General features: G+C 52.1%; 5 protein-coding genes across 5 annotated transcripts; 3 read left to right on the plus strand and 2 right to left on the minus strand.

The window, feature by feature from the left end:
- Nucleotides 1-942: 942 nt before the first annotated feature.
- Nucleotides 943-3,201, plus strand: BKA58DRAFT_361689 (uncharacterized protein; the record flags this gene model as incomplete). The annotated part of the gene is made up of 2 exons (XM_046168791.1): nucleotides 943-1,807; nucleotides 2,132-3,201. The coding sequence occupies exons 1-2, from the start codon at nucleotides 1,168-1,170 to the stop codon at nucleotides 3,199-3,201; spliced, it is 1,710 nt and encodes a 569-aa protein (XP_046025533.1). The 5' UTR covers nucleotides 943-1,167.
- Nucleotides 3,202-3,217: 16 nt separating this feature from the next.
- BKA58DRAFT_421166 (phosphoglycerate mutase family protein) lies at nucleotides 3,218-4,468 on the minus strand. Its single transcript, XM_046172766.1, has 2 exons — nucleotides 4,052-4,468; nucleotides 3,218-3,966 (listed from the first exon to the last, which is right to left on the minus strand). The coding sequence occupies exons 1-2, from the start codon at nucleotides 4,228-4,230 to the stop codon at nucleotides 3,384-3,386; spliced, it is 762 nt and encodes a 253-aa protein (XP_046025534.1). The 5' UTR covers nucleotides 4,231-4,468; the 3' UTR covers nucleotides 3,218-3,383.
- A 332-nt stretch (nucleotides 4,469-4,800) lies between these two features.
- BKA58DRAFT_314643 (uncharacterized protein) lies at nucleotides 4,801-7,388 on the minus strand (the record flags this gene model as incomplete). Its single annotated transcript, XM_046167485.1, has 4 exons — nucleotides 4,801-4,847; nucleotides 4,900-5,083; nucleotides 5,131-5,373; nucleotides 6,558-7,388. The coding sequence occupies 4 exons, from the start codon at nucleotides 7,386-7,388 to the stop codon at nucleotides 4,801-4,803; spliced, it is 1,305 nt and encodes a 434-aa protein (XP_046025535.1).
- A 181-nt stretch (nucleotides 7,389-7,569) lies between these two features.
- On the plus strand, nucleotides 7,570-8,842 carry BKA58DRAFT_385493 (uncharacterized protein). Its single transcript, XM_046170382.1, has 3 exons — nucleotides 7,570-7,767; nucleotides 7,857-7,914; nucleotides 7,964-8,842. The coding sequence occupies exons 1-3, from the start codon at nucleotides 7,712-7,714 to the stop codon at nucleotides 8,408-8,410; spliced, it is 561 nt and encodes a 186-aa protein (XP_046025536.1). The 5' UTR covers nucleotides 7,570-7,711; the 3' UTR covers nucleotides 8,411-8,842.
- Nucleotides 8,843-9,172: 330 nt separating this feature from the next.
- BKA58DRAFT_421170 (S-adenosyl-L-methionine-dependent methyltransferase) lies at nucleotides 9,173-11,905 on the plus strand (the record flags this gene model as incomplete). Its single annotated transcript, XM_046172767.1, has 5 exons — nucleotides 9,173-9,260; nucleotides 9,316-9,663; nucleotides 9,713-10,496; nucleotides 10,543-10,800; nucleotides 10,851-11,905. 5 exons carry the CDS (start codon nucleotides 9,173-9,175, stop codon nucleotides 11,653-11,655), a joined length of 2,283 nt encoding a protein of 760 aa, XP_046025537.1. The 3' UTR covers nucleotides 11,656-11,905.

Genomic DNA, 11,905 nt, shown 5'->3' on the forward strand with positions numbered 1-11,905 from the left:
ACGTGGATATGCTAGCGGATCGGCTCCCTTGGATGGATCTGAACTTGGAGATATAGAAGGCGGATACGCCATGGGAGCAATGATCACTCGGAGCCTCTGTGTCTTCAGCACGACTAGCAGGATAGCCAGCTGTGCCACTAGGACTATTGGTTGAGTCTACGAGTTGTTCATTCATGGAACGGCTCGAACAAAGCCCGCTTGAGCAATCTCTTCGCTTGCTGCATTTCCGGCTTCGTGGATTGGCCAAGCTTCATCACTCCTTGCTCCTGGCATAGCTTCTAAAATACCTTCATCAAATCATCCTGGTTATCCAGCGCACACAAGTACTCTAAGCAATCGTTGTCTGGCCGTGGTCAACCAAGAGCACCCCGATCGCTGCAAAAGAATTCACATTCCTGCAATACTTCGAGCAGTTCTGAGCTCGAGTAGCTCTGAAGTGACGATACTCAAACGCGATATCATACTCAAGTCATGAGATTGCGGATGTTCACTTCTTGGGATTTTCTCCTACGTCTTCTTCAGCCGCGTAAAAGTACACAATGTCGCGAAGGTCGACAGGTTCCCCTATCAACTCGCCCACTTCAGTCAACAATAATCCTCGAAGATCTACGGACTCCCACATCAGCCCAACCACTGATCTCACAAGATACTCTGAAAGCATCCAGGCTCATGTGCCAGCTCGATACACCCAACTGGGAAATTGAGACCAAAGCGAGATATTCGACGATCAGGGTAGCCATTCGGCTTTCCCTGATGCTCGGTGTGTCATTGTGTTGACAGCCAACACGTCCCCTCACTGTCGCGAAGGGCGACAGGCTCATGCATTACGTCAAGCTTCTCTGTTGCAAGGACACCGTAGTCAGCAAGCCTACATGTAATCCGAAAGTTTCTTTGGTGCTTTTGGAAACAACTCACAGCCAACACTTGAGATAACGGATGAGAGGTGTCTTTCCGGTGAAGGTGCAACACATCGATGGCATGGGCAAGCTGCTCGAAACCGTCTTCGAGTAGCAGAAGCTTCCAGCGACGCACGTGATATCGCGACCGCACATAGTCCGTGCCTGTCGCGCCTTCCTCGCAATATTTGACCCCGCAAACAGAGCCTGATCTGCCAAGTCACCTCACAGAGAACGAAGACGGTGACTGCCGGTTGCCATCTCACCGGTGATGGCGCACCGAGGACGCGCTAAGCCCGCCGCCTATCACTGTGCGATATGTGAGCTATCCTTCTCCAGCAAAGCTGAGTTCAAACACCACACGGCCAACCACGACGATACTAGCACCACGAAGCTGGTGTGCGCCACCTGCGGCTGGTACTTCGACGACTCACACGCCCTCGAGCTCCATCAAATACAGAGCAGTCACGCGCCTTCCCAACCAGCGTTTACGAGCTCGACGGCCGCGCTTACCCCATCGATCGACGAAATGGCGGTTCACTGCGATCGTTGTCAGAAGCATTTCGTCACCCAGAAGCAATACAGTAACCATCGCAGCAACATGGCGAGTGGGTGCGCTGACTGGAAGCACACCACCACCACTACTACGAGGCCGCAGCCACCGACACCCACTGTAGTTGCCACGGGGTATGTTGACCTCGACAAGCCCAATGACGAGCCATCTGTAGTCCCCAACTATGATGATAGTGCATCATCGTCATCCAACTCTATTGACAGCGATATCGGCATCAAGTGCAAGGATTGCAAGCGCACCTTCCACTCCATGGGTCACTACAACAACCACATGCTAGGTTGCACTCCTGTATCGACGACCACACAAGTCCGCGAGGTGCTCCCGGGCACCGCATCAGGTAGCTCTCCACTCATCGTGAATCATATGAGGGCAGCAACTGCTCGTGTACGGACACCTCGAGCCCAAACTTCCTCTAATGTATCCTCCACGCCTACCAGCGACCCTGCTGCTTTTGTATGCAACTCCAACGGCTGCAATCGCTCTTTCAGGTCCGAAGCAGGCCTGAAACAACATAAACAGGATGCTCATGGTATTGGAGGTCAGGTATTGAACTTGGCAGGCCGCGATGCGTGGATGCTCAGCAACCGCGAGCGAGAACGAATGCGGCAAGAAGGTCTGCTTCAACAGACTCCTTCCTCTCGAGGTCGGGGCGGCCAAGGAGGTCGTCCAACCCCTCGTGGAGCACCTTCCGGTCCTCGGGCGACACCCCCTACAACAAGACAAAACATACCACAGCAGCAATTTGCCTTCGCCCGTCCAACGCTGCAGCAACCTCGCTTGCCAGCCCCACAACTACCTCATACGCCCACTAGCATCAACATGGGCGGTGTTGCGGACCTTGAGCAGGCCAAATCCATCCAGGCAAAGACCCAACGGTTGCTCATCCAATCAGACGTCTTCATTCTACACGATGGCAAAATCAACGTCTGCGACATCCTATGGACTCGGGTCGGTGTCGCCAAACAGCACGATGTCGTTACCATGCTTGACGGCATGTGCCATCTCCCAAAAATGCTGCAAGGCGAACACATACCTCCTCCAAAGGCCTTGAAAGAGGATTACAAGGCTCAGTATCTGTCAGGCGACTTCAAGCCCTCCCCCAAACGCAACATAGCCAAACCAGGTCTTGGCGCGGTCGCCATCGCATGCAGCAAGGTACTGCTAGGAGATGGCTGCCCAGAGGTTGTGAAGATTGCTGCTATCGACCTAGTTACCTCTCGCATCCTAATGAATCACCTCGTCTGCACGGATCCACGTGCGAAAGTCAAGGATTGGTACTCCTCAGTCACCGGATTGTTCAGCTGGGGTGATATGGAGGGAGCTCGCAAAGCCGGATACAAAATCTTTAAGGGCTGGGCGGCAGCCCGAGACGCGCTACACAGGTTCGTCGATAAAGAGACCATCATCGTTGGCTACAACCTGCGTTCGGACCTAGACGCTCTGCGTATGATTCACGGACGCGCTGTCGATATTGCCAAGGTCGTCGAAAAGGCTGCTCAAGGTCCACTCAGCAAGGCGCAGCTAGCACTGGATGGCTTGTGTCGCGATTATCCTGCCATCAATCTCAAGAGCGACCCAGAGTATGGCCGGGATAGTTTAATGAACGCTTTTGCGGTACGCGAGTTCGGTTTGTGGGCGATTAAGAACAGCGACAAGCTAGTATCAGTGGCTAGACAGAAGAGTCGGGAGTACCAGCTCGTCATGCCGAAAGCTGCTGTTGCAGGGGCTTGATGAGATACGCAGATTTTGAGAAAAGAACGATAGGATTACGACAACAAATGCAAGGAACTGAACCTATTTACTGATGATTGCTGTGATGTGACATATGCACTGCAGACTACATTAGTACAAAAAACGAACTCTGATAAGATCCGAAGGCGATGTAGACTCCTGGGTGATTTTCATGAAAATACCTACGACTTCTCGTTCTTTTCCTCTTGTTCCTTTTCCACAACATCAACCACAAACGCACCACCCAGCAAAATCGCCGGCTCCTCAATGCTATGATGCTCATAACTCAACGTCCCCACACCACCGGCCTCTAGAATCAAACTGGGATTCTCCTCCAACCTCTTCCCTACCCACCTTGCCGCAAAGCTCCTCAAAATATGTCCATGCGCCACAATAAGCACATCATTCGGCTTCCCATCCTTGCCAAACTTGCCTTTATGATACTTCTCCCGCAATTCCTTAATTAGCTTATCCAACCGCTCCGTCACATCTTCTGGACTCTCGCCGCCTTCGCACCCGTCTTTCCAGATGTCCCAGTTGGAGCCTAGGCCGCGTTTCTCGCGGTCCGCTTTTATTTCGGAAGTGACGCGGCCTTCGTAGTCGCCGTAGTCCCATTCTCGGACGGCTTCGGTTACTTCGATTGTGGCGTGTGTGCGGATGTCGGGGGTGTGGGGTTTTGAGGAGTCGTGCCAGGGGTAGCGTTCTTTGCAGCCTAGGTTGAGAAGCTCGAGGGTGCGTTGGGAGCGTGTGCGGGGGGAGACGTAGCTGTGTGGGTGTGGGAGGTTAGTGGTTGGGTCTTTTGGGTTTCTTGGTTCTATCGGGGGATTTCAATAAAGAGTTCAGAACGTACATGTGAGCTAGGTTGCTCGGTACGATCAATCTATCGTCGCCGACGAGCGCTTTGCCAGTTGCCTTTACTCGCTTCTCGCCGTTCTCTGTCAGTGGAATGTCCGAGACTCCTGTGTGGCGTCCGTTAAGTGACCATTCTGTTTCGCCGTGGCGGATTATAAAGACTCGTGGGTCAGGCATTGTATCCGTTCGTAGACTTGCTGTTGTAGCTGCTGGAAGAGGAAGATTGGAGTGACGAGACGCGACGCGAGGGAACTGGGTCAATTGAAAGTTCGGCGGTAAAAGCGCGTGCAGAAGATGAGGTCAGAACAAACGCTACAAATGTAAAGTCTAAGAAAAGCGTGAAATGATGTATGCAACCATCACGGCAGCTACCGGAGCTCAGTCCGTAGGTATGACGTTGACATGGGGAACTATTTAGCATGGTGGGGCGTGCAATGGACGTGTTGGAGCTACCCCACCATATCCGTTTCGCGCGCCCTGTCATGCTTCAACGTGCATAGTAAGCCTTGGTCATCACCTTGCTAGGTAACTTCAATGTAAGGTAGCTTTGATGATATGATTAGCGCATTCACTACCATAGAAGGAAAGAGAAAGCGGCGCGAAGGCAAGAGACAAGCGTGAGGCATCTTGGCTAAAAACATAGTGTAAACATAAGATTGCTAAGTCTGAAGATGCCTGGGCAGATATAGACCTGAAGACATGTGCGGTACTCCTACTTTAGACGCATATGAAAGCTGAACCATCTCATTACTCCGCCACAATGGCGTTGTCTGGCACGCACTGGAAATACCATTCTAGTAAAGATTAGTTTTGTAGCAGAGGAATACTGCATTAGTTTCCACATACCGTTCTGTTCCACGCATGTCGAACCCTTCTCGCAAACCGTGCAGCCGTCCCAAGGCTTGGTGTAATCCCAGCCTCCGCACTTGTAGTAAGCAGGCACAGGGCATCTCGTGCTGCTCGGGCCAGTCTCCTCAGTGGTGGTCTTTGTGGGCTTCTCGGTAGACTTTGTAGTAGTTTTGATAGTAGTCTAAGTAGATTAGTATGGATTCACGATGAAAGACTACAATGACTGACCTTTGTCGGAGTTGGCTCTGGCTTCTTGGTCGTAGTAGTTGATGGCTTCGTACTTGACTTGGGTGGTTCGGGCTTCTTTGAAGTGGTTGTAGGCGTTGGCTCGGGCTTCTTGCTTGACGTGGTCGGCTCGGGCTTCTTGGTTGTTGTTATTGTGACTTTGCTTGTCGTTGGCTGTGGGACACCCGATGTAGGTCGGCTGATGTTGTCGGTGCAACGACCTCCAATGCATGTAATGATGTACGTCTGGCGCGGCACGATGTCGACATGATTGTTTGCTTGCGCCTGTTGTTAAGTAAGTATGAGATACACTTGCAAGTATCGAGCTACATACCGCAAGGCATACTGCCGAGAGGCTTGTCAAAAGCGCAAGCGTGGTGAGCTGCATGGCGATTTGATAGTCAGACAATGATATATCTGTGAACGAAGATGCTGATCCAGCTTAGGGGTCTGAATCGATGGGACGGCGACAGCATCTTATACCCCGGAGCTTGTGCTACTAGTCGGTCCATGCCTAGGAAGTCAAAGACAGGCTCAATGTTAGCTTCGTGGCTACTGTTCTGGACACCCGCTGCTCCATCATGGACAAGCAGTCTAGCCAGGGCCGAGCTCAGATACGAGGCCATTCCAATCTGCTCTTGCATTCGCCTATATTGTGGCTAGCGAATTTGTGTGCCATTGTGACGGTACAGGCAATGTCAAGCATGGCGAAATCTCGTGCAGTCAGCCAAATACGACAAAGCACTCAGGAATGCATTTGGGGCCTTGGAAAGATAGAAGACGACGCCATCTGTTGATATTTCCATGCTTGTTATTGTGTATTGTAGAGTGCTTCTTGGACGGGCTACGCACGATACGCGGCTCCAGGGCCTTCGCCATGATTTTTTGCCCAAACGGCAAGTCGAAGCTCGCGTGCGTTCCGAGATGCTTCGCGACTGTTCTTGATGCTATTCTTATCCATGGCCACGCTTATAGACTAGGATGTGTTTTAGCCGCAAATTGATACCCAGTTGACCCATGTCAGAACACCAAACTCGCACTCACTCCAGAGCGATCATGATTCGATTCCCTCCTCCAAATGGCGAGAGGATAGATTGTTTGATACAAGCAGTGAGACTGGTAGCCGGAACACTTGACGGGAAACCCGCGCGACGCTTGAGACGATCGCAGGATTGTACCGTAATCCGGGTGCGGATAATTGAGATGCAGAAGAGTGGGCTTATTGCATGCTGAGCCAAACTTTGGGGTTGACACTGCTCGAGAAGGCTCTAGGCGAGTGATGGCAGTAGTGCGTTAAGAGGCACATGGGTAGAATGAACGGTAGTTAGTGTCCGTGGCCGGAGGGTAGTGCCTGATCATTCACCGCCTGCTCCGTTCTGTTGCTGAGTACCGTTTCCCAGAAGGTCTCCAACACCAATCCACTTCCTCACAAGGAAGGCGCCCTGTGGCCTCAGCTTCCTGTAGTATCCCTCTTCTCTCTCAAGTATCTCAAAGTTGCGCTTTTTGTACCATTCCATGCCTTCGTCATTGGCCTCCCACACATGTGCTGTGACACAGCGTACACTGTGAAGCTCAACGGCTTTCTTTACTATCGTTTGTAGAAGATGCATGGCGATGCCGTGCGAGCGGTAGGGAGCCAGGACGCCAATAGTGGAGATGTATAGGTTCGAGGAAGGAAGGATGCGACATCGGACGGCACCAACGAGATGTGGTTTCTCTGTGGATGATGCTGAGTCGGTATTCGTGGGCGACGAGTACCACACGGCTACGAGGGTAATGCCATGGTGTGGCTCCGTCATTGTTTCCTTGTAAAAGGTCTCTGGGTAGGAAATGGGTAGAGTGAGGGTATTCAGGCGCTTGAATGCCGGTAGCAAGTCTTCGGTCAGGGGTACAAGTTGGACGTTCGGCGGTAGAGGGCGTAGGTCGAAGAGCTTCGGGATGGCTGGTTGTTGAGTGGACAGGGAGATGGGCGAGGGTATGCGCGAGATAGCAGGCGTGACTGTTCGAGAAGGACGAGGGCTTTTCTTTGACCGCGGTCTTGAGGGAGCTTGGAGGAAGTCGTCGGGTATGTCGTTCCAGTTCTCCATGGCTGAGGGCGTAGGGGTCGGATTAGAGGGAACGCGCGTCGGCGCAGAGACAGACTTTGGGGGAGGCGGTGGCCGGTTCGTCTTAGATGATGCCATTGGAGGAGCATTTGAGGGCGGCGCAGGCTGTTTATCGAGGCTCGGCTTCTTCAGCCAGTTGTTCAAGGAGGACTGCATCGCGGCGGGAAGAGGGAGGCTGAATTGGCGGTGATGATGTCGTCGTAGGTCGTGGTCTGGACAATGATAACCAATGGATGGTCACGTGGAGAATAGCGAGTCGCTAAGTCGTATCCTCGCGATGCTTGGTGAATTGCCAAGTAATGGAAGCGCAATCTACAAACACAAACATGAGGGGAGACTTCTGGTGTTTCCCTGACGCGCCCTCGGATCGTTTGCAGGGATGCTTCCTAGCGTGCTTTCGTCGGCCAAGCCGTCAGCTCCGACTTCTTGCAGGAACAGCATCATCGCCCTAGAAATCCCCAGGAGCCACCATCGCAACCATGGGCGCCGAGAACTCAAAACCCTCGTCAGAGGTCAAGCAGCATGTCTTCTCCTCGTATGTCGCCTCTGCCTCAATCAATGGCTCCAGCCCCTCATAAGAGATGAATCAGCCAGTGACGTCGTGTGCTGATAATTTGCGCGCAGAGATCACCCTTACAGCTTTTCCAATGAACTTGTTGGGTCGCTGCAGAAGAACACTTTCGTACGTCTAAATCGCTCAAATGGGCGAATTAGGGCTAACGCACTTGTAGACAGACTCGGCGCGATCAAGACAGCAAGAACTCCAGTACCAGGAACGCCTAACCGCCGAGCTCGAGAAGCTGCGCGAGCAAGAAACCCAGAACTTCTCCAAGTTCAGTGAAACCCTCTCCAGCGAGACTCCACAGTCCGATGAACCCTCCCTAGTCGAGAAGATCCAGGATGCGACATCCAGCAGCTCAACCCTCGCCGAGAAGCAAAGACAAAAGGACATGAGCAGGGACAGTGTCACCAAGGAGATTGAGCAGCTGAAGGCGAAGCTCGAGCAGAGGAAGAAGTTGGAGCAGGCCGATGCCGATGTCACCAAGGCGAAGGAGGCTGTCGTCTCATGTCTGAGGACACACGACCGCCGTCCGCTGGATTGCTGGAAAGAGGTCGAGACCTTCAAACAGGAGGTCGGACGGCTGGAGAAGGAGTTTGTACAAAAGACCATCCGATGAGTCACGACGCGAAATCGTGACAGCAAGGTTTGGTACGGGCGCTTTTGTATAGTTGGGTTAGGTGGGATATAGCATCCTAGAGGGCATTTCTTATCTCTAAATTCCTACATTACTTCAACTTGCATCTCGCTGAACATACCCCTACTATGCTGCCTGCGTGGAACTGCGGGGCGGCCTTTACTACAGTACTCTTACGATTATAGCGCATGTCTCTTTCCACTCTCGGTTCCTCCAGTCACCACAACTATCTTTCTTTTTTGTCTCTTTGGAAGAAGTGATCACACGTTTTACACACATTCTTTCAGGACTGTGGCTACCAGTAGTCCGGCGTCACCTTCATTTGACAATGCTCCTCACCAAGTCTCACCTTCACCGCGCACTAGAACGCCTGAGCTCTCTAGGCTACCCACGCTATCTAGAAGAATAGCTGCTCCGCAGCCAGCTCTCCTTCCCCTTCGGGCGTCTGCAAGTTCACCTTCACCGTGAACATCTCAACGCTTGGGCCTCTTTGGTACCATAAAGATTATAGCGTCTGCCTCAGCTTCAACTGCTAACGCCAACACGACAACCTTTTAGTCGTCGCCCCAGCAACATCGTGCCCGCACCTTCGTTGCACTTCGCAATTGCAAAACTCCAATAAATCGTCAGCTGTCGTTGTTAAGGCACGCTACTGTCAGGTACATCGCGTGGACCATCGCGCCTTCCACTTCTCTTTCACGTCCGTTTTGCTGACAAGAAAGGACAGCGGCACCAGCATACAACATGTCGTCAACACGACCCTACATCGTATTCGACGAGGATGAAGAAAGGTGGAACGACGATGAGAGCGATATCGAGTTGCTTGACTATGGTGGGTCGCTACTTCCTCGTTCGACTGACTCCATTGACTGACATTCAATCTTCAGATTCCGATTCCGATCTTGAGATGATCGCGAGTAATTCTTGTGAGGCGTCTGCTACACCGCCCACTCCGAGCTCGAACGAGGGAAAGAGCCGCACGCGCAACCCTCCTCCAAGCAACGACATCTCTCTACCGCATGTTGCAATCCAGAGATACAGGATCAGCACAGGTTTCGTCATAAATCCGGGCGATACCGTAGAATTGAAAGACCGTTCGAACCATGATGAGGGTGCTATGCATTCGGGAGATTTTCTTCGCATCAAAACCATCATTATGAACATGGAGACGGATGAGGTGCGACTCCGAGGTTGGCGAATGCGACGCACTAAGTACCTTGGCCAGATCTTCGATTGTAAGTACGACAGAGACATGCTGGAGGACATATACTGACTTCCCTCAAGGGAAGATGAACGAGTTGGGCATGGTCCTCCGTCTCAACGAAGATGATCGTAGCCCACCTTTCGTCGCGGGCATGGAAGACGTTGAAATCGAAGAGATTCACCGAGTGCGCGAGTGTACGCTGACTAACAAACCCTATCCGTTCCTCAGTTTCCGATCTGACGGCTGTGCTGCATGGCCGCCTGGTATGACTAAGGACGACGTCAAGAAGCAAATATTCCACGGCGGTAGACTTACTTGCCGTGTTGTCAACATTCTCTACATGAGTGGAACCAAATCAAAGCCATACGGTGGTATTGTTCGTCATCTATATACCCACGAGGCGGATGCAACTGCGACGCCAGCTCCTACTCAAGATTCCGGTCTTTCTCGCGAGACGTCGATAGCGATAGAAGATACTGAAGAGCCTGGCTACGTTGTCGTGAGCAAGGAGCCTTCCGCGAAGAAGCGGCGTGTACGCGATGACTCTCCCGACTTCGAGATCCTGGATCATGAGCCATCAAAGCGGAAGACTCGTTATCCTTCGAAGCAGGGCCGTCTAATATTCGGCGATGTATTCTGCGGAGCTGGAGGTGCAAGTCAAGGCGCTGCCCAAGCCGGGTACTATGTTCAATGGGGTCTCGACAATGATGAACGCGCGCTTAGTGCATACCGCCTGAACCATCCTGGTGCGTACGCATGGAAAATGGATGCGCATGATTTTCCGCCAAACGGTATTAGCAAGGAGAACTGGAAAGTCGACGTACTCCACCTCTCGCCTCCTTGCTGTTACTGGAGCCCCGCACAGTAAGAGATTATTTTCATGATAGGATCATCTACTAATATTTGTTAGTACCCACGATGGACCTAAGGATCAAGAGAACTACGAAGCCATTTACACTGTTGGTCCAATCCTTAACAAGGTCAAACCGCGTGTCGCAACACTGGAGCAGACCTTTGGCCTCGCCACCCACGATCAGCACAAGAGGAACTTTCTCATGCTCTTGTACGATATTGGCAAAGCTGGCTACGATGTTCGCTACAAGATCCAGGATCTGAGCCATTACAGTCTTGTACAGAAGCGCAAGCGATTACTAATAATTGCTGCAAGGTTCGCCATCTAAGTTCTACATGCCCATAATACATACTAACATGTTTCAGACGGGGTACACCTCTACCTCCCTTCCCAAAACCCACACATGGCGCCCCAGGAAGTGGATTGAAACCCTTCGTGTACATCGATCAGGCCCTCAAGCATATCACCCGCCAGGGCAGGCGGGCTATGAACGACCCCTACCATCAGCCCAAACTGTTTCCCGTCCCTAAGTTAGCCTACGATCCGCGGACGTTCCTCCGAGGATGCATCACCACCGGTGGCACAACAGCTTGTCATCCGTCAGGAACACGTCACTTCACACCTCGGGAACTCTCCTTGTTCCAAAGTTTCCCATATGTGTATGAATTCACTGGTGCGAAGTTTGAGGCCACGAAGCAGATAGGCAATGCCTTCCCACCAATCATGGCCCAGACGATCTATCAGACCATTGCGAAAACCCTAGAAGCCTTCGAAAAGGGCCTTATCGGAGCGGAAGATGATCTTTCCGATCTTGATATTATTCTGGCACAGACCGGTGAGAGCGCTCCTCAACAGCGACGGCTCGACAGCTTCACCGGGAGCGCATCCCCTCACAGACCTTCCCGAAATACCAGCTCTAGGACGGCGAGGGCTACTGAGTCCCGAACTGTATCGCCTTCTACGCGCAACAGCACAGAGTCGACGCGATCACGACGCAGGCGTGCAAGCGGCTTTCCGTCTTTGAATCTTCTCGATGGTGTGCTAAATGGCATCAACAACTTCGCCAACAGGGACACCGCTTCAGTCAGCGGGAACACTAGGCGGCGTCGCGAGCCTAGTCTTCCAAACGAAGATAACGAGGTCATCTACATACCCAGCGACAACGAATGAACATACGAGATGCCATCTGAAGAGCGTGGAATCTTTACTGGATTGCTGGAGCTCTAGTGTGTAGTTTTCGTATAAAGTATCTTCGGAAGTCGCGCCGCGCTGTCCTACTTGTACAAAACGCAACCGCTGAAACATCGACTCATGTGCATTGAAGCAGTCGGTTGTCGTGACAAGCTACACACGATCTGTGCCAATACAGTTTGTTTCACATTCAGGTTACAAGGATAGGTCTGCGAGGAGTCTGTACAGC

The sequence above is a fragment of the Alternaria rosae genome (genome assembly GCF_020736505.1).
Source record: "Alternaria rosae strain MPI-PUGE-AT-0040 chromosome Unknown BKA58scaffold_5, whole genome shotgun sequence".
Taxonomy (NCBI): domain Eukaryota; kingdom Fungi; phylum Ascomycota; class Dothideomycetes; order Pleosporales; family Pleosporaceae; genus Alternaria; species Alternaria rosae.

Excerpts from the sequence above, each read along its gene's own strand:
- BKA58DRAFT_421166 (XM_046172766.1), bottom strand. The coding sequence starts at position 4,230 with ATGCCTGACCCACGAGTCTTTATAATCCGCCACGGCGAAACAGAATGG. Across the intron at positions 3,967-4,051 it reads CCGAGCAACCTAGCTCACAT|CTACGTCTCCCCCCGCACAC; the intron begins GTACGTTCTGAA and ends ACACCCACACAG.
- BKA58DRAFT_385493 (XM_046170382.1), top strand. The coding sequence starts at position 7,712 with ATGGGCGCCGAGAACTCAAAACCCTCGTCAGAGGTCAAGCAGCATGTC. Across the intron at positions 7,768-7,856 it reads AAGCAGCATGTCTTCTCCTC|AGATCACCCTTACAGCTTTT; the intron begins GTATGTCGCCTC and ends ATTTGCGCGCAG. Across the intron at positions 7,915-7,963 it reads CGCTGCAGAAGAACACTTTC|ACAGACTCGGCGCGATCAAG; the intron begins GTACGTCTAAAT and ends ACGCACTTGTAG.